Source organism: Canis aureus, chromosome 9, assembly GCF_053574225.1.
Source record: "Canis aureus isolate CA01 chromosome 9, VMU_Caureus_v.1.0, whole genome shotgun sequence".
NCBI lineage: Eukaryota > Metazoa > Chordata > Mammalia > Carnivora > Canidae > Canis > Canis aureus.
Window position 1 is genome coordinate 17,152,105 of NC_135619.1, and position 23,351 is coordinate 17,175,455.

General features: G+C 37.5%; 2 protein-coding genes across 4 annotated transcripts in view; one reads left to right on the forward strand and one right to left on the reverse strand.

The window, feature by feature from the left end:
• Nucleotides 1–457: 457 nt before the first annotated feature.
• Nucleotides 458–22,764, reverse strand: PPP2R3C (protein phosphatase 2 regulatory subunit B''gamma). Of its 2 annotated transcripts, XM_077909021.1 has the most exons (13): nt 22,337–22,753; nt 17,958–18,085; nt 15,640–15,744; nt 14,912–15,024; nt 14,176–14,273; nt 12,631–12,701; nt 10,633–10,765; nt 10,187–10,242; nt 10,034–10,109; nt 8,847–8,983; nt 6,654–6,791; nt 4,110–4,169; nt 458–766 (listed from the first exon to the last, which is right to left on the reverse strand). In XM_077909021.1, exons 1-13 carry the CDS (start codon nt 22,392–22,394, stop codon nt 578–580), a joined length of 1,362 nt encoding a protein of 453 aa, XP_077765147.1. In that variant the 5' UTR covers nt 22,395–22,753; the 3' UTR covers nt 458–577. The 2 variants fall into 2 exon arrangements, with proteins under 2 accessions (XP_077765147.1, XP_077765148.1); XM_077909022.1 differs by lacking the exon at nt 6,654–6,791 and having other exon boundaries at nt 22,337–22,764.
• Nucleotides 22,290–23,351, forward strand: part of PRORP (protein only RNase P catalytic subunit) — a 123,867-nt gene continuing 122,805 nt past the window's right edge. Inside the window, exon 1 of one of the 2 annotated variants that reach the window (XM_077909015.1) lies at nt 22,290–23,189. The gene's annotated coding sequence lies outside the window, so the exon portion shown is untranslated. The remainder of the gene's footprint in view (nt 23,190–23,351) is intronic. The other variant, XM_077909016.1, reaches the window with a different exon arrangement.

Genomic DNA, 23,351 nt, shown 5'->3' on the forward strand with positions numbered 1-23,351 from the left:
ATAAAATAAATTTGAAAAAAATGTAATACTGGTACTGGTTAAAAAGCTAGACAGATTTTTTTTTTTGTACCAGTGATTTTAATGTAAAATATTAACTTGAATATTTTTATTGAAATATCCTCCAAAAAGAAATATCATCTTTAAACACATCTAATCCAGAAGTGGCTTTATTCTTACAAATGGGAAGTTTATAATCTATGATACAGATAATACTTTAGAAGACTCAAGGTTAAATGACCACATATAAACTATCCTTCAAGTATTTAAATTCTTAATGTCTAATGTCAGAAATATCCCATGAAAACTTCCTTTATTTCTAAAGATCATACACATTTGAATGGATTCTACCTTTTTGCCATATTTGAGCTAAATGGACCAAGAACTTACTACCTCCTAAAACAATATTTGGTCCTATTGCTTCCAAACTACCACAAGCAAAATTCCAATAACCAGAACATTTGCTGTGTTCTATAGGCATATGGAGTGTTTTATTTAAGCTGTTTCTAAGAATTGTGCTTAAAAGGTTTTACATGGAACATTCAAGCTTATCTTAATGAACAGTCTAGTCTTTGAGAGATCATGTATCATCAAGGTCTGTAGAGTTTTCATTGTCATTTGCAACAAGAGCTTCTCTGTTCTCGTAAGTCCAGAAGCCATTCAGATCAATTAGAATGGTGGTGACTGTGTCTCCTTGATTACTGTTGATTAAATCCTGAAGAGAGATTTTCAAAGGATCCTTTGGTTTAACCATGTCAAAGATTTCATCCTGCAAGAGAGGAAAAAAAAAAAAACCACAATGAAATCTGTTATCAGGCAGCCCAGGTGGCTCAGCGGTTTAGTGCCGCCTTCAGCCCAGGGCCTGATCCTAGGGACCCGGGATCGACCCCACATCAGGCTTCCTGCATGGAGTCTGCTTCTCCCTCTGCCTGTGACTCTGCCTCTCTCTCTCTGTGTGTTTCTCATGAATAAATAAATAAAATCTTAAAAAAAAAAATCTGGTATCTGACCCACTAAATTTCTACCATATAGTAATGTGAAATTCAACGCTGGCACTTGAGTTTATGTAAAATTTTTTTTGTAGTTTTTTTTCCTGCTAATTCATACACAGGCAGTCTCCTTTTCTCTATGTACAATCACAATTTTATTGGAGGATTCCTTAGGTATTTAATAGCTATCCCTCATCTAAAAAAAGAAACAATGAACTATTGGGACTTCAAGATAAGAAGCATTTGCACAGCAAAAGAAACAGTCAACAAAACTGAAAGACAGCCTACAGAATGGGAGAAGATATTTGCAAATGACCTGTCAGATAAAGGGCTAGTATCCAAAATATATAAAGAACTTATTAAACTCAACAGCAAAGAAACCAACAATCCAATCATGAAATGGGCAAAAGACATGAACAGAAATCTCACAGAGGAAGACATAGACATGGCCAACAAGCACATGAGAAACTGCTCTGCCTGCATCACTGGCCATCAGGGAAATACAAATCAAAACCACAATGAGATACCACCTCACACCAGTGAGAATGGAGAAAATTAACAAGACAGGAAACAACAAATGTTGGAGAGGATGTGGATAAAGGGGGAACCCTCTTGCACTGTTGGTGGGAATGTGAACTGGTACAGCCACTCTGGAAAACTGTGTGGAGGGTCCTCAAAGAGTTAAAAATAGATCTGCCCTATGACCCTGCAATTGCACTGCTGGGGATTTACCCCAAAGATACAGATGCATTGAAACGCCGGGACACCTGCACCCCGATGTTTATAGCAGCAATGTCCACAGTAGCCAAACTGTGGAAGGAGCCTTGGTGTCCATCGAAAGATGAATGGATAAAGAAGATGTGGTCTATGTATACGATGGGATATTACTCAGCCATTAGAAACGACAAATACCCACCATTTGCTTCAATGTGGATGGAACTGGAGGGTATTATGCTGAGTGAAGTAAGTCAATCGGAGAAGGACAAACATATGGTCTCATTCATTTGGGGAATATAAAAAATAGTGAAAGGGAATAAAAGGGAAAGGAGAAAAAATGAGTGGGAAATATCAGAAAGGGAGACAGAATATGAGAGACTCCTAACTCTGGGAAACAAACAAGGGGTGGTGGAAAGGGAGGTGGGTGGGGGTGACTGGGCACTGAGGGGGGCACTTGATGGGATGAGCACTGGGTGTTATGCTATATGTTGGCAAATTGAACTCCAATAAAAAAAAATTAAAAAAAAAAAAACTGAGGTTCAGAGTTTAATCCAAGCTAGCATAGCTAATTAGTGGCAAAACTAATGCACTGTTCTTTGAATATGTGTTAAGTATCTTAAAACTTTTTTATTGTCTTCTAATTGGTGGTAAAACAAGGTCTTGCTTCCAAAGCCAAGACCGTGACAAAGCTTCATTTCCAATATAGATGTCAACCTTTTATACTCTGGATCTAAAATGGGTGGTTGGTGGGGGAGGTTCAGTTTTAAAGAATTAATCATCCAGAATGACCATGAAATTATGCTAAAATTTACTGGAACGGATGGAAAAACTTCTCTACTTTGAGGTATACTGTAGGAGTATTTATAAGGAATTCGGTATATGTTTTCTAATCTTTTTGTGGTAAAATTACTCAGGATTTAGTAGCATTTAAGGAGGCAAATTATATTTTAAAAAGAACAATTTGGGGTGCCTGGGTGGCTTAGTCAGTTGGGCATCTGACTCTTGATTTCGGCTCAGGTCATGGTCTAAGTGTCATAAGACCAAGCTCTGCACTGAGCACAGAGTTTACTTGTCACTCTCCCTTCCCCTGCTTGTGTACTTTCTCTCAAAAAATAAGTAAAATCTTAAAAAAAAAAAGATTAAAACAATTCAGGTAAATTAAAGGTACAAGCTTTTAGTCTTGTATGTTTATGAAACTTCCTTTTCAAGCTTAGAGGCAATTTAAAATTACTAGTTCTTAGGTTGCCTATTGCATAGCTTCAGATTTGTCTCATTTATATTAAACCATAACAGCCCTTTATCTTACACTTATTTAAAATTAGATGGGTTATTTTATTACATTATTTAACCTAAATCTGTACTGGATACTGTATGTTTTTCACAGCTAGAAGTCTGACTATTAAAATGAAGTATTAGCATGTGTTTCAAATAGTTGTAGTTTTCATATTGTAGGATTGGTATCTCCTTAATAAATAGCAAGCAAGCAAGCAAGACCTTTGAAGTAAATTTAAAAAGTACCCAAACCTAAATACAGCTGACCCTTGCAAACACAGGTCTGAAATGCATGGGTCCAATAAAACATGGATATTTTTGATAAATACAGTATACTGTAAATGCATTTTCTTATAATTTTCTTTCTCAAGCTCTATTTTTAAGAATATAGTATATAAAACATATATAAAATGTGTTGTTAACTATGTTACTGTTTATTTGAGGCTTCCAGTCAACAGCAAGCTATGAGTAACTAGTTTTTGGGAAGTTCTACATGGATTTTCAACAGCATGTGGGTGGTGGTTGCCCCTAATTCTCATGTTGTTTTAAGGGTCAAGTGTAGTTACCAAGATAAAAATGAATTTTACACTGGAATAGGCTGTCAAAGGATGCAGGCTCTACTGATTCTCTTCATTTAAAATCAAAATGAATGAATGCTTCCAATGAAAAATAGTCTGACAATGCTAAAATTATAAACTATACAAATCATTAGTCCAAGTGTGGTCAGCGTTTCTAATGATTTGAATATAGATTCAGAACAAGTAACAGCAAATACTTGATTTGGTTTAGTACTTCATATTCTAGGTTTCTTTCTTACAAAATTTCATTTAATATACATGATTCTACGGTATTGTGTATGTTATTTTTTAAAAGATTTATTTAGAGAGAGTGTGTGTGCATGTGCACATGAAAGGGAAGGGGGGAGCAGATAGAACCTGATGCAGGCTCAATCCCAGGACCCCAAGATCATGACCTGAGCCATATCAACTGGTGCCCAAACTGGTAGGTATTATGTAAGAAAAGGTAGGGGGTGGCTGGCTGACTCAGTCGGTAGAGCATGCGGTGCCTGATCTTAGTATCGGGAGAGTCCAAAAGCCCCACCCTGGGTGTAGAGCTTAATACTTAAAAGGTAACCTTGACATCTTGAAATGAAACAGGATCTTGTCCATGGATTTTCATTAGTTCCTGTATGGCCTGTATGGGTAAAAATAAGTCTGTAAATAAAAAAATAGAACACAGCCCCCTTCCTGTCCCATGTCCCCTTTCTAGTCCCACTTCCTTTCCTATCAGACCACAAGCCTTATCACTTTGACCACTCTTGCTAATGTTCCCAGCTTCCTTGACCTTGCTTCACATCCAGTTAGCAAAACTTAAACAAAGATCAGTGTGACCATCAACCTTTCTAGATCTTTATCTTGCTATTAAGAATTCCAGAAAAAAGTATACAAGACCGCAGATTATTGCTACTATATAGGAATGGTCTCCACCCCAGATGGGTCTTTACATGGCCTAGCAATTATTTTGTTATGCCCAATTCTTGCATTTTCCAGGAATGTTGTTCATACCTTCACCATTCTTTAAAATACCCAATCTGCCACCTCTGCCTCCCACCCTATACTTTGCCTTGTAGTTGACAGAAAAAGAAGTGGAGGTAAGCCTCCCTCAGACTCTCTTTTATAACCTTTAACAAAAACAACAACAAAAAAACACGACACCCCCCTCACCTACCCCTCCCCCCACCAAACAACCCACTAACAGAAGAAACTACTGTGATCCAGTTGGACTAATAAGTATTTTAGGCAAGAGTCATTCACTAGAAAATGTGAAGCTTAAAATTCTTGGTAAATAGTCAAATATGTTGCAGATGCAGCTACTCTGTATGTGGTGCCACTGATATCATTGTGTGCATAGGGAATCTCTTTGAAGTAGGTGAGAATCTGAGTATATACTCACAGCTACTAGTGTAGTAGACCTAGAGATAGGATCTAGAGTGCATGAGCTGGGCCAGCCTTTACCACTGGGATACTGATGTATAAACATTCTATGAACAGCTTATGACTGCAGGACTCAGCACCAGTAAGTCCTTACCTTAATCCATACAATCAGGCCTAAATACTTTGATAAAATAAATTCATGTATAAAATATTTTGAAAACAAAATTTAATATTCTAAGATACTGTAAAGAAATCCTTATATGAGAGGATTGAGTAATTTCCAAAATATATTTGTTTTTTCTAAAACTGAATTTTCATTTAATAGGTCTGCCTAAAGTGGGACATCCATATGATGAGTTGGTATTCTGAGACTGGCCACCGATTGAATTTTTAAAAAATGTATCCTAATACTGTGATTGTAATTTATCCTAATGTTTGTAGTCATTACTACCTAGGAAATCATTTTGGAAGTTTACGGAATTTAACATGAAACTATGAATTTTATATACTATGAAACACAGAAACCAAATAGTTATTTTTAAGATATCCCAAATTTTAATTTTTAAAAATTTTTAAGGTTTTATTTATTTATTTAACAGAAAGAGAGAGAACGTGCGTGCTAGCCAGAGAGCACAAGCAGGGGAAGAGCAGAGGGAGAGGAGGAGCAGGCTCTCCACTGAGCAGGGAGTCCAATGTGGGGCTCAATGCCAGGACCCTGAGATCATGACTTGAGCCGTAGGTAGACGCTTAACCAACTGAACCACTCAGGCACCCCTAAAGCATCCCAGATTTTTAAATGGAAAAGGAAAAGCCTCTGGGGAAAAATGTTTCATGACAAAGATGTGAAAATGTCATTTTTATTGTTTAAAAAAAGCCATTTCTCCCTACTGTTGTGTTAACCATATAAAAATCAGTCTTCTAAAAATTAGCTATAGAAATAAGATGAGAGAGTGAAATACTACCGTATAAAACTATGCCACCAGAGAAGTCACCAGATTTAGGAAATGATTTATCTTAAAAGGGCAGACATTCCTACTTTTATACTTTGTGTATCTGAATGCTTATCAGATAAGATACAGTAAAATTTCCTTCAAGACTCATCATGTTATTCACAAAATAAGCACTTTAGCAAATCTGTTTTCATGCTGAAATGCAGCATGCAATAATTTTAAAATTATTACAATAAGTAATTTTTATTTTGTAGCACAGCGTTTAATAGTACTACCAAAGTCTGCAAAACCTCTACCTTTTCTGAACTGTTTAATTGAAGCTTCTGAAGGATTTTATATACTAGTTTTGATCACAAAAGCACACCTTCTCATGTATGTCTCAGTCTCCAATGGCCAGTGCCCAACACATATTTTACACTTTTGTGTTCTACAACTAATCAAATCAACTTTTAGTCTATTTATATGTTTTAAAAATAGAAAAAAAAAAGACTTGATTTTCTTCCAAAATCTGCTAGTAAATTGGGGTGCCTATGGGGCTTAGTCAGTTAATTAAGTGTCCGACTCTCGATTTCAGCTCAGGTCTCAATCTCAGGGTTAGGAGTTCAAGCCCCATGTTGGACTCCATGCTGGGCATGCATGGAGCCTCTTAAAAAAATATTAATAATAAAATCTGTTACTAAACCTTTTTATTAAATTTAAACATCACAAGTTGGATAAAATTGCTACTAAGTAGATAAATAAAAAATGTAAGATATCTTAAGGAACAATGACTCATTTACAGAAATGAGACTTACCCTAAAGAAGTAATTAAGTGAAAAGACATTCAGATATCCTTTGTTCTCAATATCAAGTAATTTGAAAATATACTGCAGAGCTGCAGGTTCTTTTCGATTTTCTAACGCAAGAACAAAGTCCAGGTAGGTCTTATAATCCTATAAAGAAAAGAATAGCCTTCTTTGGAATTAACTTTTCAAGTGAATAATGATTTGAAGCTGTATTACAATCAAAGATGGCAATTTTTAAAATATGAAATGAGATACTCATTTGTATACTTAATATTGGTTTCTAAAAATTCTACATAGCAGTTAATCTATACAGGACAGTTCTGGGGATACATTTTCTTATGAGAGAGTTGCTGTCTTAAGGAGTAACTTAATTATGCCTTTGAAATGGACAAGACAGTGACTAAGCTATTATATAATGCCACTAAATTAGTATCTTCATTTCAGTGTGGTCAGTTTGGGGGAAAAAAAGTTCATCTGGAATGAAGAGAATATTTAAATAGTTATTTTGAAATTTATTTAAACATTTTAAAATCAGATGATTTCCAATAAGAAGCCATCTTAAGACTACCCAACCAATACTCTACAGTGAACTGAAACTTTTCTCACCCAAAAAAAGGCAAAACACAAATGAAAGCTAGAAAGACATGAAGAGAATAGCAAGTTTTCTCTACAAAAATGGGATACTGGGGATCCCTGGGTGGCGCAGCGGTTTGGCGCCTGCCTTTGGCCCAGGGCGCGATCCTGGAGACCCGGGATCGAATCCCACGTCAGGCTCCCGGTGCATGGAGCCTGCTTCTCCCTCTGCCTGTGTCTCTGCCTCTCTCTCTCTCTCTCTGTGTGACTGTCATAAATAAATAAATAAATAAATATTAAAAAAAAAAATGGGATACTCAGATGACTTTTTTTGCATAGTGAAAAGAACACTGGAGATTCCACTAAGAAAAAATTTTATATTCTTGTATTTTTTTAGGCTAACATTAAGAATTCCTTTTTGCATAAATTGCAGTATAAAGAGCTAAAGAGATAAAGGCTCATCATGGTCTAGGTCCATCCAAAGTTGTAGCTGTACAGTTGTGACTGTATTCGCCAGAAGTCATTAGCATACTACAAGTTCCTCATTGTTGACTATAGACAGCTATAGGAGTCACAAAGCAGAATTTCTGCACCTGTTCCCTCTTTTCCTATACTGCTGGCTAAAAATGGTGTTCTTTAGAAAATGGCTGTTCAAACCAAGTGATAAAACATAAAACCCCAATTCTTTTCTGACAATATGACCATTTCTTACATATCACTGGTTTGGCAATTTATCACATCTTTTTTTTTTTAATATTTTATTTATTCATGAGAGAGAGAGAGAGGTAGAGGTAGAGGTAGAGACAGTCAGAGGTGGGGAAGCAGGCTTCATGCAGGGAGCCTGACTCGGAACTTGATCTCCTAGATCAGGCCCTGGGCTGAAGGCGGAGGTAAACTGCTGAGCCACCCAGGCTGCCTAATTTATCACATCTTTAACACGTTTTTAATAACAAGGATGGTGATTTTAAAATGCTATTTAGAATTTCCTTAACTATAGTAGCATTGTTGTGATAAAAGGACAGGTGCATGTTAATCAGCAGCTGCTAATATAACCACTTTCAGAAAGTAATACAACCTGATTCTTAGATTTAAATCACAGCATCTGTGGTCAGATAGTGTACCTATCCTGAAAACAGTCGAGGATTTGCCAACTTCAGATTTCACACACCCCCCTCTTCCCCCCACAATCCATACTTCTTAGAGGAGGTGGGCAGGGGAGATGGGCTAAATGAGTGATGGGCATTAAGAAGAGTACTTGTTGGGATGAGCCCTGGGTTACAGTTGTATTAAGTGATGAATCATTAAGTTCTATACCTGAAACTAATATTATATGTTAACTAACTGGAATTTAAATAAAACTTGAAACATTAAAAAAAGAGATACACTGATAATGAAATGAACAAAATATACAAATTTTATATTTGTCCTGAGACTATGTTTTTAAGTAAATTTACCTTAAGATCAAGGACTCCAAAACTCACAATTTGATTAGTTCAGGCTTTTAAAGATACTGGTATAAAAAAACGCTGATATAAAAAAGATACTGGTATAAAATCACATCAAGAAAAAAGTTTGTGGAAACTGTGGGAGCCTAAATTTTTAAAACTTAGCAGAGATTTAAACTACTACCATTTCTCCATCATAAGTGAGACACTCCTGGAAAACGCGATCTAAGAAGACGTTGGTCATGGTTGCTGTTCCATAGCGGGAGAGTTCTTCTTTACTGAGCATACCATTGTGATCCTTATCAAGATTCAAATACTGGCCTTGGGAAGAAAAATGGTAAAAAGATATTTATGACCAAAATAAAATTCTAATTAGAGGACAAATGAATAAATACAAAAAGTTCTTTTTATTGGTTAATACTTTGGTTTTCTTTTTTTTTTTTTTTTTTAAAGATTTTATTTATTTATTCATGATAGTCACACAGAGAGAGACAGAGAGGCAGAGACACAGGCAGAGGGAGAAGCAGGCTCCATGCACCGGGAGCCCGATGTGGGATTCGATCCCGGGTCTCCAGGATCAGCCCCCGGCCAAAGGCAGGCGCCAAACCGCTGCGCCACCCAGGGATCCCAATACTTTGGTTTTCAAACTATATTAGGGTAGTGCCCTAAGATCAGTTATCCCTGTACTCTCTATTACAACACCCCTTAAGCTTTGCAAAGCCATGACCTTTGGGGCTATTTCCATCATTATTTGTTTTCAGTTTGCAACCTTTTAGTACTTTCCTAGGTTTCAAAATTAAACAGGAGTCAATAAAAAGCACTGAAATGCTGGCTCTTGAGAGATGAAGGATGCCAAGATGAGTCAGAAGGCCACCCAACATAAGAATGTAGCATTCTAATAAAATTAAAGGAAAAAGGAAACAATCCTTAGAATACCTGCCACTGTGGACACTGATAGCAGTGGCATTTTATCACAATGCAAGATAATTACATTCTGTATGTTCTATTAAAGAGTAAGAAAATGACAAGTAAATTTTAGTAATCTAAAATATTAGCTCTTGGGCAGCCCTGGTGGCTTAGTGGTTTAGCGCCGCCTTCAGCCCAGGGTGTGATCCTGGAGTCCCGGGATCGAGTCCCATGTCGGGCTCCCTGCATGGAGCCTGTTTCTCCCTTCTCCTGTCTCTCTCTCTCCCTCTCTCTCTGTCTCTCATGAATAAATAAAATAATAAAATAAAATAAAATATTAGCTCTTAAGGTAATTAGAATACTTTCATCCTAAGGTAAACTAGCTTATGTATAAAACTGTCCTTTGAATACTAATTAACTGAGGAATGGATCATTCAAATTTTAGAATTATGACAGGAACCATACCATATACCCTTAGGGCAGAAGGTGCAGAAAACCAATTAGTTTCTTGACTCTCCTTGGACAGTTCCTCATCCCTTAACTAAATAAACACAGAGATATAATTAGAAGACAGTAACTGTCAAGTAATATAATTAAGTATTTAAAAAACAGACTTACCTCCAATAAATCATCTAGGAAGCTGCATGCTAAAATATCTTGAATTTTAATCTTCCCTTTAAAGAAAAAACACAATTTTAAAAAAAGAGGAAAATTTTATAAAGGTACTATTTTAGAAGAGTAATCACACAATTGACATCTTAAGCCTTCATATTTTTCATCAAGAACAAGTCTCCAGTATATTACATATCAGGGATAACAAATCATATCAGAATAACTGGCTGCTTAGAACTGAAAGGATCCATTGGTTATCCAGTTCGTACATTACTTTAGAGATGAAGAAACTAAGAGGTTAGGTGACATGGCTGGTTCTAGTTGGTGCAAGTAAATCATAAAAGATCTTTACATATTAAAGACGATGTGTTAGAAAAATGACATTTTCAAGACTTTTCTCTAGTTATTGAGATTTAAATAATATCTTTTTAATATCTAAGAATTTCTTTTACCTGTTCTCAGAGGGTCTAAAAAGAAGAAGAACTTCCTAACTGCTGTACAAACATAAAAGGAGTAAAAAGACTTTTCCAGCCCATCTAATTGTGGCAAGGTAGGGATAAGTTCCAGTATGTAGTTTTCTAAGTCCTGAAAGAACAAAACAAATCAAGACATTAAAGTGTTAACTGTCTGATCTTGTTTCTTCATTAGATACTCGAATGTTGGATTTCAATCCTAAAAAGTTTCCAGTTATTAATAGTATATTAATGATAAAATCTAACTATTGTTAGTGGTAAAAACTAATATTATGTTTTACCAATTTGCTTTTTATTTGAATTTTAACATTTTTGAATGAGCAATACATTTTACATAATTCCAAATTCAAAAGGAACAAAAAACGGGTGCCTGGGTGGCTCAGGTCGTGATCCCAGGGTTCTGGGATTGAGGCCATTATTTGGCTCCCTACTCAACAGGGAGCCTACTTCTCCCTCTTCCTCTGCCGCTCCCCCTGCTTGTGCTGTCAAATAAATACATAAAATCTTTAAAAAAAAAAAAAAAGGACTTCTTTTTTAAAAATAGCTATGTATTATTTCACTGTTTAGATGTACTATAATCCATTTAACTACTCTCCTATTGATGGACATTTAGGTTCTTTCTAATCTTTTGCAATTTTAAAAATAATATTATAAGGGCACCAAGATAATTTTTTATTCATAGATGTTATGAGAGAATATGGATATAATTTTTGTAAGTGATATTGCTAAATCAAAGAATATGCCTGTTTATAATTCTGACAGGCATTGGCAAACTTCCCACCTCCCCCAAAAAGGCCACCTCCATTTTATACTCCCACCAGCAATGTGAAGGCTAAACCGACAGTTCCCAAATTGTTCCCCAGGAATGCTTCAGTAAACTCATAGGGGTGCAGCAGGATATTTAAAAAACAGTGACATCTGCCAGAGAGTACACAATATATGTTGCCATGAGCTAGAGCTATGAGCTCAAAGTAGTTCACATTTTCAACACTAATGGAGATATATGCTTTTTTTTTTTTAAGATTTATTTATTTATTCATTCAGAGAGAGTGAAGAGAGAGGCAGAGACACAGGCAGAGGGAGAAGCAGGCTCCATGCAGAAAGCCCGATGTGGGACTCGATCCTGGGTCTCCAGGATCACAACCCGGGCTGCAGGCGGCGCTAAACCGCTGCGCCACTGGGGCTGCCCGAGATATATGCTTTTTGATGACATCAATCTTTGCAAAGCTAGGTTCTTGACGGTTCCTGTGACAAAGCAAGTACTACACAAACGTGTGGAACAGGAAGGGAGGATGACTATTCAATCTAACTGCCAGGTTTGACTGGCCATACAGTGTGCCCCCTGGGCACAGATTCCATTAGTATTTGTAATTTAAGAATGAAGCAAAAATATTACTTACTTTCAACTTCTGTGTATTTTTCTTCAAATGGCTAATATAGTAATAATCCTAATGAATATTTACTAAATTGTTTAGAACTAACAAATGGAACTTTTAGGTATTTCTTTTGACTTAGAGCCACTATGCAAAAATTACTGAGATACTAAGGGCCCCATGAATTGAGAGTTTGGGAAATCATGGCCTATTTTATATTCCCTTATTAAGCATTATCAAACTTTCTTTGTCAGCCTGAAAAATTCCTGGCCCTAACATTTATAACACTGATGAGTAACCAATAGTTTTCCTCTGTTTCTTCAATGCTTTTTAATCCTGTTAAAACATTACATTCTTTTTTTTTCTCCTTTGAAAAGCTGTTTTTAAAAGTTGGAGGAAAAATCTAAAAAGGAATTTTTGTGGTCAATATATTTTTTTTGTGGTCAATATACATTTTAAAAGATTTTTAGTAACACATTATTTGTAAAAACAAACAAAAGCAGAGAAACAAAAACTAATAATCACCTGTAATCCCAACAGGCAGTGATAACTACTGTTAAAATTTTGGTGTCTGTTGTAGTTACTAAAGTAGGCAAATACTTACAGATTCCCGAAGGTACCCTTGTCCAGCAACATCATATAAACTGAGTCCTATTCTCGTCTGATGAAGCCAAACTGATAATAAAGAAGACGCAATTTTAAGATCTGTCCTTTACCATAAAAGGAGATAAATAGCTAGATTAGTGGGACAAACTAATAACTCTACAAACATACTTCTTCACACACGTTACTTATTCAGTAACCCCAAAGTTATTTGTAACAAAATAGACCAGAGGATTAATGGCAGATATCACTAATTCTACGCTGCCTAAAGTGACAATAAAATTGATGCCCCTGAAAATATTCTTTACCCACTAAACTTGGTGTTCCACCAGAAAGGGACAGTGAATGTAATGTTATGCCTATAAATAAAGGTGCATTTATTCTTACTCTACTGAGGTTAATTACTCTGACCAAAAATTAAAGATGGTACACATTAAGACTTCACAGATCACTATGGAACTTATAGGAATCATAATTCCAGGTTGTTTAATAAAAGCTCCTTGAATCTGATGCTACAATTCTGAGTTTGGAACTATCCTCTCAGGCAACTCAACCTGTAATACAGCTGACCCTTGAACAATACAGGTTTGAACTGTGTGGGTCAACTTATACACGTCCTCCCCCCTCCCATAAGTACAGTATGGTACTGTAAATATATTTTTTCTTCCTTATGAGTTTGTTTGTTTGTTTCTTCCTTCCTTTCTTTTTCTTTTTAAGTAATCTCAACATTCTATGTGGGGCTCAAACTCCGAGCCCCGAGATCAAGAGTTGCATGCTACATTGACGGAGTCAGCCAGGTGCTCCACCTCACAATTTTAATAACTTTCTTTTCTCTTGCTTACTTAATTGTAAGAATATAGTATATAATATGTATAACATATAAAACATGTGTTAATCAACTGTTTATGTTATTCGTAAGACTTCCAGTCAACAACAGGTTATTAAGAGTTTTGGGGGAGTCAAAACTTATACTCAGATTTTCTACTGCACAGGATGTCAGTGTCCCAACCCCTTCAAAGGTCAACTGTATATTGGTAAAATAGAATTACTAGCCAATTACATTAAAACTCTTCAGTTTTTGATATATAGCTCTTAGCTAGTATATTTAGGATACATGTTTTGGTTTTGTAATAATGGTTTAGAATAATGAACCCAAATTTATAGTAGAAAATCTCAGCTCTAGTAAGTTCTAGGACAATCAAAATAATAATAATAAAAAAATCTGGGTCAAAAGATAAGAAATTCTACTATTCAGGGGCTCAGTCAGTTAAGTATCCAACTCCTCATTCTGATTCAGGTTATGATCTCTGGGTTGTGATATCCTTCTGGGCATGGAGCCTGCTTGGGATTCTCCCTCTGTTCCAATACCTCTCCCCATGCTGGGTCATGTGTGCTCTCTCTCAAAAAAAAAAAAAAAAAAGAAATTCTGCTATTTATTCAAACTTACTAAGAGAGTTGTTTCACATAAAAGGAATACTGTAAAAGCATGTACCAAAACTTCCTTGATTCCCAGATTAGAGTTTAAACACAATAAAAATGAAATCACCTTTTCTCATGACATAATTGAAGAACTGCATGATAGAAATTCTTCCATAAGAGTCTGTATGAAGAAGTTTAGCAAAGACTTTTGCTGTGAAAAACTGCCTAAGGAAAGGAAATAAAGATTAATCTGCCAACATAACATAAAAATGACTTCTATACTGAATTGGCAAACAAGAACATGAATTCAAACAATTAAAAATCAAAATGGGGGATGCCCGGGTGGCTCAGCGGTTGAGCGTCTACCTTTGGCTCAGGGCGAGATCCCAGTCTGGGGATCGAGTCCCACACCGGGCTCCCTATGAGGAGCCTGCTTCTCCCTCTGCCTACGTCTCTTCCTCTCTCTCTCTGTCTCTCACGAATAAAAAAATAAAATTTAAAAAAAAATCAAAATGAAAAAATTCAAAGTGAGAACCACAGTTCAAAACTTAAAACATTAAGTCATACATTAAGTCATACATCTTCGAATTTTATCATCTAAAGAGCAAAAGGTTAAAAAAATCCAAAAAAGAATAAAAGCATATACTGTTGTGTAATATAAAAACATACTATATTATAAGCTATTGTTTCTTTTCATAACTTCATACCAATGTAATTTTCTTGACTAATTTTATTAAATTTCACTTATAACTCAAATGGACTCAAATTGTCAACACTGTTGACTTATATTTTCATTGACATTTATTTCATGCATTTAGAATGCTTAACATAACATACCCCTTTGTTAATTATACTATTCTTACTTGCATTTTGGTCCAGCTTTTTCACCAACCTTCAAGAAATTTTCATAATTAATCATTGCTTCCTCTCCAATCATAGGTGGTGTCTGGTGCTTATCCAGCAAAAACCATAAGTTCTTAGGAGAATTGCAAAAATGAAGATGTTACAGTTAACAAAACAAAATTTAACATTCGGAAAATGTGTTATTTCCATTAAAATGATAATATTAAATCTCTGCTATCAGACTAAGATGAATCTCATTCCCTATTATCCTTTTGATTACTAATAACATAATACAAATGGCAGGTGTTTATTGAATGACTAAAGTTTTCACATATGGTACCTTTTTAATCCATATATCTATTTGATGCAGATAAATACTGTTATCCATGTAACAGAAGAGAATGGAAGCACAGAAATGTTAAGTCCATTGCCCAAGATCACAGAGCATGGCTAGGATGTGAACCCCTGAAGTTTGAGCCTAGAGTGGTGGTTCTCGACTTTGGCACCTAGGGACTTAACAAAACAAAACAAAACAAAACAAAACAAAACAAAACAAAACACAGTATCTTTAGGAGATGGTGCACAGGCAAGCTCTGTAGATGATTTTGGTAGGAATCATTGCACAAGGGCCGGTGCATTCACCCACTCTCCAGTAGTGGCTCCATTAAGACATCCTGAGATCCTCTATGACTTTAGTACAAATAAAGAAATGGCTAACCTCCAAAGCAATCTTTAATCCTATTCTTACCTGTAATTCTTCATTATCTAACAGTTCTCTGCTTTTCCTTTGTAGAAAGACAGCTCTGGATTCCTCTCTTAATTTTTGTAGTAAGACTTCATCTTCGGCTGGCAGCTAAAAATACACTAGAGTTAATTTCTACACTTAAATTCTATACTATTATTGGATCATGTAAAATATATTCTGCCTCATAAAATAACTATATATTGCACTGCCTCAAATTACTTTTCGTATATCAGTTTTGCTTAACTTCAGGTTATCATTCATTTAAAAAGTTCATTTAACTAAAAGAAATCCACAGAGAATTCAATGATCAGCAAGGCCAGATCCCTGCCTGGAAAGAGCCCAAGTTTCACCTTACATTCTTAGAGTACTCTTTTCACTATAACCTTAGACTGACATGGAATTAAGTTAGGACTAACTGAAGATAGATGGTCTTTGCAAATATGGCTTTGAGCTTGAATGACCTTACTTCTTGGAGACAGTCAAGCCAGGGTCTATTATGTTCACCTCCTAGGCAGAGGGTCTGCCCACTGGAGTGATTTCTGTAAACAGGGCTTTAAAATGACTCATTCCAGCTTGACTTCAAATTGCTTCAAGGATTTATTTCTTCTTAGTCTATAGCTCTGTCCTATTAAATGTGACTAGCCACAGTCCAAATTGGTTCTTTCATTTCCAAAACCTAAGAAGCCATCCCTCCCATCAAAAGGAATGGAAAAGAGGAAGCATTAGGAGGTAAGGCTGGAGCTGAGACTGTGATGGTGCTCTGGTGCCTAGTCAACGAGCTAATCAGCCAAGGAGAGACGTGGTAACCAAAGATGGTAGGTGGTTTCTCCAAAGCAGTGGGAAGACAGAAGAAGAAACAGAAAGAACATCCCATATATCCACCTCTACAGCCAGGAAATCGTGGGATCTGGAAGAGGTCACAAAGAGAAGGAAGAGACGGAAGTGGGGAAAAGGTCGGTACTGGAAGTACAGGAAAGTTGTACAGAAGTACAACTTCTGTACAGAAGTACAGAAATGTCAAGTTGTCAGTCATGTCAACATCTAAGGGCTGTTTCTGGGTAAGTAAGATACTATTTCATAATCCTGATTAAATGAGATCATGAATATAAAGTGCTCTGGAGTACACTGGCACTCAATAAATGTCAATTCCCTTCCTGCTCCCCCAAACTATTAAAAAATTTCAGTTGTTTAGTTGACTTTATAAGAAAATGTGAAACGCATAAAGCAGAAGTACATATGATATGATTCCATTGTTGTCAAATACACACATGCACAGAAGTATGGAGAAGGATTCATTTAGAAATATTTATATCTTTGTGCAATGTTATGGGAAAGTATCAGCTGTTTTTTCTCTTTTCCATGAAAACATGGATTAGTCATATAATTCTTTTTTTCTTTTAAAGATTTTATTTTTAAGTAATCTCTACACCCAACATGGGCTTGAACTCACAACCCCAAGATCAAGTCACATGTCCTACCAACCTGGGGGCAGCTGGGTGCCCCTGGTCCTGTAATTCTTAAAAGACTGGGAAACGGTATTACAGAAAAGTTTCCAATAAAAATGGTTCATTTGGAAAAGGTTGGTACTTGAAGAAGTAAGTTATAACTATTTAGATAATTCACTTATATCAATACATTGCTCCTAAATGCAAGTAAAACAATGGTTACTTTCTTTGTAAATAATGTTATAATTGAGTTTAGAAGGTAACAAGTTTAAGAGACACTCCTCTAAAATTCCACAGTTAACTTTCCATTCTGGTCACATTTTACATAATACTAAATAGGTCTTATTCTTTTCAGTAGTCTTCAATTTCAGGTTTATGTAAGTAACTTTCTTAAGGTCTTCATGTTCTCTTTTTTTCAAAGACTTCTTTATGGTTTAATTAAAGGAAATATAATTAAGTGTAACTCTTCAAGTTTTCCATTTTAATCTATTTTTCAGTTTAAACTTCAGCAAAATGTATTACACCTTAGAACATGGGTAAAAGACAAAGTTAAAATGGTGATCAGCCAAGTAAACCTGTCTTTTGAAAAGCCTGACACAAAATCCAACAGAATACCTACTACTAATATCTTAAGAAAAATCAGGAAGGAAAGGCCTCTAACTCAAAGGGGGCCAAGTAACAACTTTGTGTTCTTACACTGATTTATATCACAACTTGAGATTTTACCAATTTCAAAACGATAAGATCAACTACAATGAAATATATAAAATTTAAATTATAATCCTCTATTTATTTATATAAAAAGATTCTGATCCCATTTTAAAAGTTACATTTCAGTTATAAACTCTGTGAGACATTTGCTTAGATACCACTTACCCTATAATAAAACCGGGGAATGGTCTTATAGAATTCATTTGTGTTTTTTCTATCTCCTTTCCATTCTGAGTAGTATTTGGTAAACAAATCCATTTCTTCATCTTTTAATTCTTGTTCACTTTTTTTTCCTGGTAACAAAACAAGTTAAAGGGGGAAAAGCATTTTTAAAATCATTATTTTTATTTAGCTTTTTATAGAGAGCAGGGAGGAGGAAAAGCAAAGAGAGAACCTTAAGCAGTCTCCACACCCAGTGCGGAGCCCAATGTGGGCTCCATCTCAAGACCCTGAGATCATGACCTGAACTGAAATCAGGAGTTGGACACCCAACTAAGTGAGCCACCCAGGCGTCCCTTAAAATCAGTATTTTTTTACTATCATGTAATTAAGGTGCAAAAAAGACGTTCAAAATTGTCTTTATACACTGAACATCTATCTTTAAACACCAAGAATCACAAACCTCCCCTGCATCTTCAACCACATCTTAGTTGCTCCCTCCACTTCTTTTTATCTCTATACTTGTCTCTTCCTCAAGTCACTACCTCTCTTACAGACCTCTGGCACATTCATGATTATTCCATCAAAATACTACTAAGTACCTACTATGTATAGAACACTCCTAGGTACTGGGGCTAGCGTGACGAGAAAACAGACATAGGCCTTGACCTCATGAAGTTTCAGCCTTGCAATCACTGTTCCTCTACCTTCCATCTGAAGCATACACCTCAGGATGCTCTTACCCTCCGGCTGGCCTGCTGCTGGCCTACAGCTGTCTCATTTAGTCAGTCCAGTGCACTGGCACACAGTGTTCTTCACCTCAAGGTCCTGCACTCGTCAAGAAAGGATAAACATTTGTGAATAACTGATACCTCAACTCTGAAGAGGGGTCACCTCTGTCACTTGGTTCCATGGCAAGACCACAGGTCTTATCTGCTCCTAAATATACTGAACTTAAATAAAATTTTTTTTTTTTTAAGATTTTATTTATTCATGAGAGACACACAGAAAGAGAGAGGCAGAGACCCAGGCAGAGGGAGAAGCAGGCTCCCTGCAGGGAGCCTGACGTGGGACTTGATCCCGGTTCTCCAGGATCAGGCCCTGGGCTGAAGGGGGCGCTAAACCACTGACCCACCCAGGCTGTCCTGAACTTAAATAAAATCTTAAACTCAAATATACTCAGATAATTCTTTTCCCTGGCAATTCAAAACTTGTCATAATAGCTGCATTTCAGCCTCATTGCAATCTTCAATTCTATGACCTATTTTCTTAATAGTTTATTTTCCACTTCCTGGTCTCACTTCCTTCCAACATGCTTATAGCTGTTGCCCTAAACCTCTATTATGCCCACATTTCTGCCACAGTGCCATGTTAATTTTTAACCTTAGGCTGCACTGTTGATTCATTTTCTGGCCATTCCCTTTTTGTTAATCTTTCTTCCTCATTTCAACTTTTGTAGTTTGACTTCTAAGTCCCAAATATATGTCACTACCCCAAACATTGCTTTTTTTTTTTTTTTTTAATTATTTTTAAAGATTTTATTCACAAGAGACACAGAGAGAGGCAGGCAGAGGGAGAAGCAGGCTCCCTGCGGGGAGCCTGCTGTGGGACTTAATCTCAGGACCCCAGGATCATGACCTGAGCCAAAGGCAGATGCTCAACCACTGAGCCACCCAGGTGCCCCTAGACATTGCTCTTGAACTCTAAACTCATACATTCAAAACAAAAATATTTTCATCCTCACACTCCAACACATCTAACATACATTGCTCACCTTACTACTCTTCTTCTAATTTCGTATTTCTATCCCCAGTTAATTGTATTTATCCAGTCACCCAAGCCCAAATCCCAAGAGCAGTTTTCATGATTTCACTCTTTTCCATCCAACATATTCTAGGGACACACATGTATATGCATGAGTGGATGTGTGCACGTGTCCATACTTACATACAGCTTTCAACAGTGTCAGGGAAAGCCTCACTGAGATGTAGTGGGGCAAAAAAACCGAAGAAGGTAAGGAAGCAGGTGATCCAGGTAAATGGAGAAGTGCATACGTACCAGGCAAGGAAATAGCCAGTGCCAGGATCCTAAGATAGGAGTGTGCCTGGTGTATCCAAGGAAGAAGAAGGCAGCCCGTGTGGCTACAGCAGAATGAGACAGAAGAAAGAGTAGATGAGGGAAGGCAGATAACAGGAGTAAAGGTCACTAGGTCATTATAAAGACAGTGGCTTTTATTCTGGTGAGGGAGAGAGCAACCAGAAGCAATTTGAAGGCTAAGGCAGTGATCCAGGTGACAGATGGTGGTGGCCTGGACCAGGGTGACTGCAATGAAGTGGTTTGGGAGTAAATACTCTGGTTATATTTTCTTTTAAGTCTCAGGATTTGCAGACACACAGGATGTGGGTATCAGAGAAAAAGAGCAGTTGAGATCTCCAAAGGTTTTGACCTGAGCATATGGGGAAAGCTATGTGTGAGCAAGTTAGAAAGGAGAGCAGGAGTTCAGTTTTGGACAAGTTAAGATTAAGATACCTATTAGAACCAAGTGGCCATGTCAAGTAGGCAATTACGATATATGAATCTGGCATTTGGAAAACAGACAAAAATTTAGGAGACAAAAATAAATATACGGTATTTAAAGCTGTAAGAATGGCTAATTTCACCATGAAGGTGAGTGTAGATAGCTCTTGGGCACTTCAATGCTAAGCTGTTGGGGAGAAGAAAACACAAAGACTGAGAAGAGATGGCTGGCTGGTGGGGTAGGAAGAAAACTAAAGGAGTTAAGTCTCCCAGAAACCAAGAGAGGAAAGGATGTTTAGGAGGAGACTGAACTACTCAATCCCTGGCAGGGACTGCTGGCTGGTCAAGTAAAGTGAGGACTAAACACCGACCACTGGAACAACAATGGAGATCACTGATGATCCTGACAAAAACAGCACAGATTTAAGCAACAATCCTTTTAACAAAGCATTGGTGTAAGGCGGGGAGCAGGGAAATGAGGCAGAGCTAGAGGCCGAAATAAAGACAAGAAAGTTTCTTTAAGGTGAGAGAAATACCACCATATTCATACACTAACAGGGCTGACTGGGGAAGAAAAATTGATGCAGGAGAGAGGGGACAACTGTAGGAGTATATCTTCAAGTAGGCAAAAAGAGGATCTAGCATACCAATGAAGGAAAAGCCTTAAATACACATTGTACAACCTAAATGATTTACTTACTATTTTATCTCTCCCAACACCAAAGCTTAAGTTCCACAAGGACTTTTGTCTGTTTTGTTTACTGCTATAGCCTAAAAAAGTGCTTGGCATATAACAGGCACAAACATGCAGAGGATTTAAGAGTGAAGAAGAGGAGAGAGTACAAATACACGTGACTTTTTGGATAAGTTTTCCTATAAGGAGTGCAGAAAAATGCAGCAAAAACTGGAGATGTGAAATGAAATGATTTTTTTTTTACATGGAATTATTATAGTTTGTCAGAGCTGATGGAAATGATCCAGTACAGGAGGAAGATTTGATGATACATAAAAGATAACAGTGAAGTCACTGGATAAAAGAAAGGGAACAGTATCTAGTGTTGGAGTGGAGGAATTGTCTCAAACAGGAGTGCGGAAAAGGCAGAGTTTACAGGCATCTATGGTGGTGAAAGGGCTGACAGAAATGGTTACGTGGAACAGGTGAGGGTTTTCTTTGCTTCGACTTTCTCAAATACATACACAAGTTCATCAACTGAAAACAAGGAGCAGGTAGGACATACCGAAGAACTGGAGGTCTGGAAGATGAGAACTGCCTCAGAGTAGAGGAGAATGAATAGGGAAATGTGGAATATGTGTCAATAAAGAAGTGAAACACTTATCTGGTTAGTGGACATGAATTCAAAGTGAGGCAATTTTCCATGGTTCCGTTTTTCTCCAGCCACTTTTGGCTGTCCCAAGGGCACGTGTGGAATGAGAAAGATAGTTTTAACCCGGCTGGTTAACAAGCCAGTGTGAAGGAGAAGGAAAAGAATAAGGAAAAATAAATTATGGAATCTAAAATGGGTAAGGGAAGTGAAAAAAAAGTGTGAGAGTAAAAAGGCGTAAGACCAATGGATTATAGGTTGTAGTAGGATTGAAGAGTTGTTGGAAGCAGGCTTCTCAATTATTCCTCAAAAGCCGAAGTCAAAGCCACGTGAGCGAGTGGTATGATAGCTCTTCTTCATTCCGGAATCCTCCTCCCGGTAAGGCTGGGTCAAACCTCTCCGTGCCCCTTAGCCACGTCCCATCTGCCTTTGTCAAGGGAGCTTTCACAGAAGCGTAAAGTGGGGCTCCCAGTAGCTTCTCCTCCCGGATCTCCCTCAGGAGTTTACGGCCGGCCTATCTCCCAGAGCAGCCCCTCTCAAACTCACTGTTTGTACGGGTGTTGGGCATCGCTAACCGCCGGCGAAGAATCTCTTTCCAGTCCATGGCTGACTCCCGCGCAGCAGCTCCTGCATTTGCTGTTTACTAACCGCTCCACCCCCTACTAGCTCAGACAGCAATCACTGCCCAGCCCCGTAAAGGTCAGGAACGCTCAACCGCCATCTTGGACATGGGCGGAAGTCGGCTACGAGGCAAGAACCGGTGACAGCCACTGCCGAGAATACGGCCATCACGTTACCCGCAGGGAAAGCCGACTTGAAACAGATGGAAAAAAATGATCTTCTATGAGGCAGGGCCAAACTGCACCAAATCCAATTTTAAAGGTGCAAGATAAGGAAACCCGCGTTTTATTTCTCTAACTTGGGACGTTGGCGCGTGTGTACCACGTGACTCAGAAGTCCTTTGGTGTTTCCGGCCGGATGGAAGAGACTTCTTGCTTCACAATATATTTTCTTTTTCTTTCTTTCTTTCTTTCTTTTTTTTTTTTTGCAGTTTATTTATTTATTTTATTGGAGTTCAATTTGCCAACATATAGCATATCACCCAGTGCTCATCCCGTCAAGTGCCCTCCTCAGTGACAATTTATTTTCCTTGCTCATTGCGGATCCCTAGAAGTCCTAAAGTTTCCTTGTACGTAGTAGACGTCTTCAACAGCCCTTTCTGTCAAAACCTTCAAAATTGTCTTTTCTTTTTTCTTTTTTTTTTTTTTTAAATCGCCATCCGGCCCGGCGGAGCGCCTGCGTGTGGTTCAGCCACTCCCCGGTCGCCGGAGCCCTCGCTGTGCATTGTGGACGCGGTAGTCCCGCGGGGCTTATGGTTGCTTTAAACGTGAGCGCTGAGGTGAGTTGTTGAATGGAGTGAACTTCGTTTGTGATCTGTCCCTACACGGCCGGCAGTGCCCTTCGTGGACCTTCCTTCCTTACTTGAATTACTGGCTCGGCTCTCTCCCCATCTCCCCCGCCCTCATATCCTCACCTGACGCGTTTGGCGGCTTGCTGGGGT

Coding starts and splice junctions, on each gene's coding strand:
- PPP2R3C (XM_077909021.1), bottom strand. CDS start 22,394: ATGGACTGGAAAGAGATTCTTCGCCGGCGGTTAGCGATGCCCAACACC. Junction 15,745..17,957: donor TTCCCCGGTTTTATTATAGG/GTAAGTGGTATC, acceptor GTGTATTTTTAG/CTGCCAGCCGAAGATGAAGT. Junction 4,170..6,653: donor CACTTAATTACTTCTTTAGG/GTAAGTCTCATT, acceptor TTACCCATACAG/GCCATACAGGAACTAATGAA.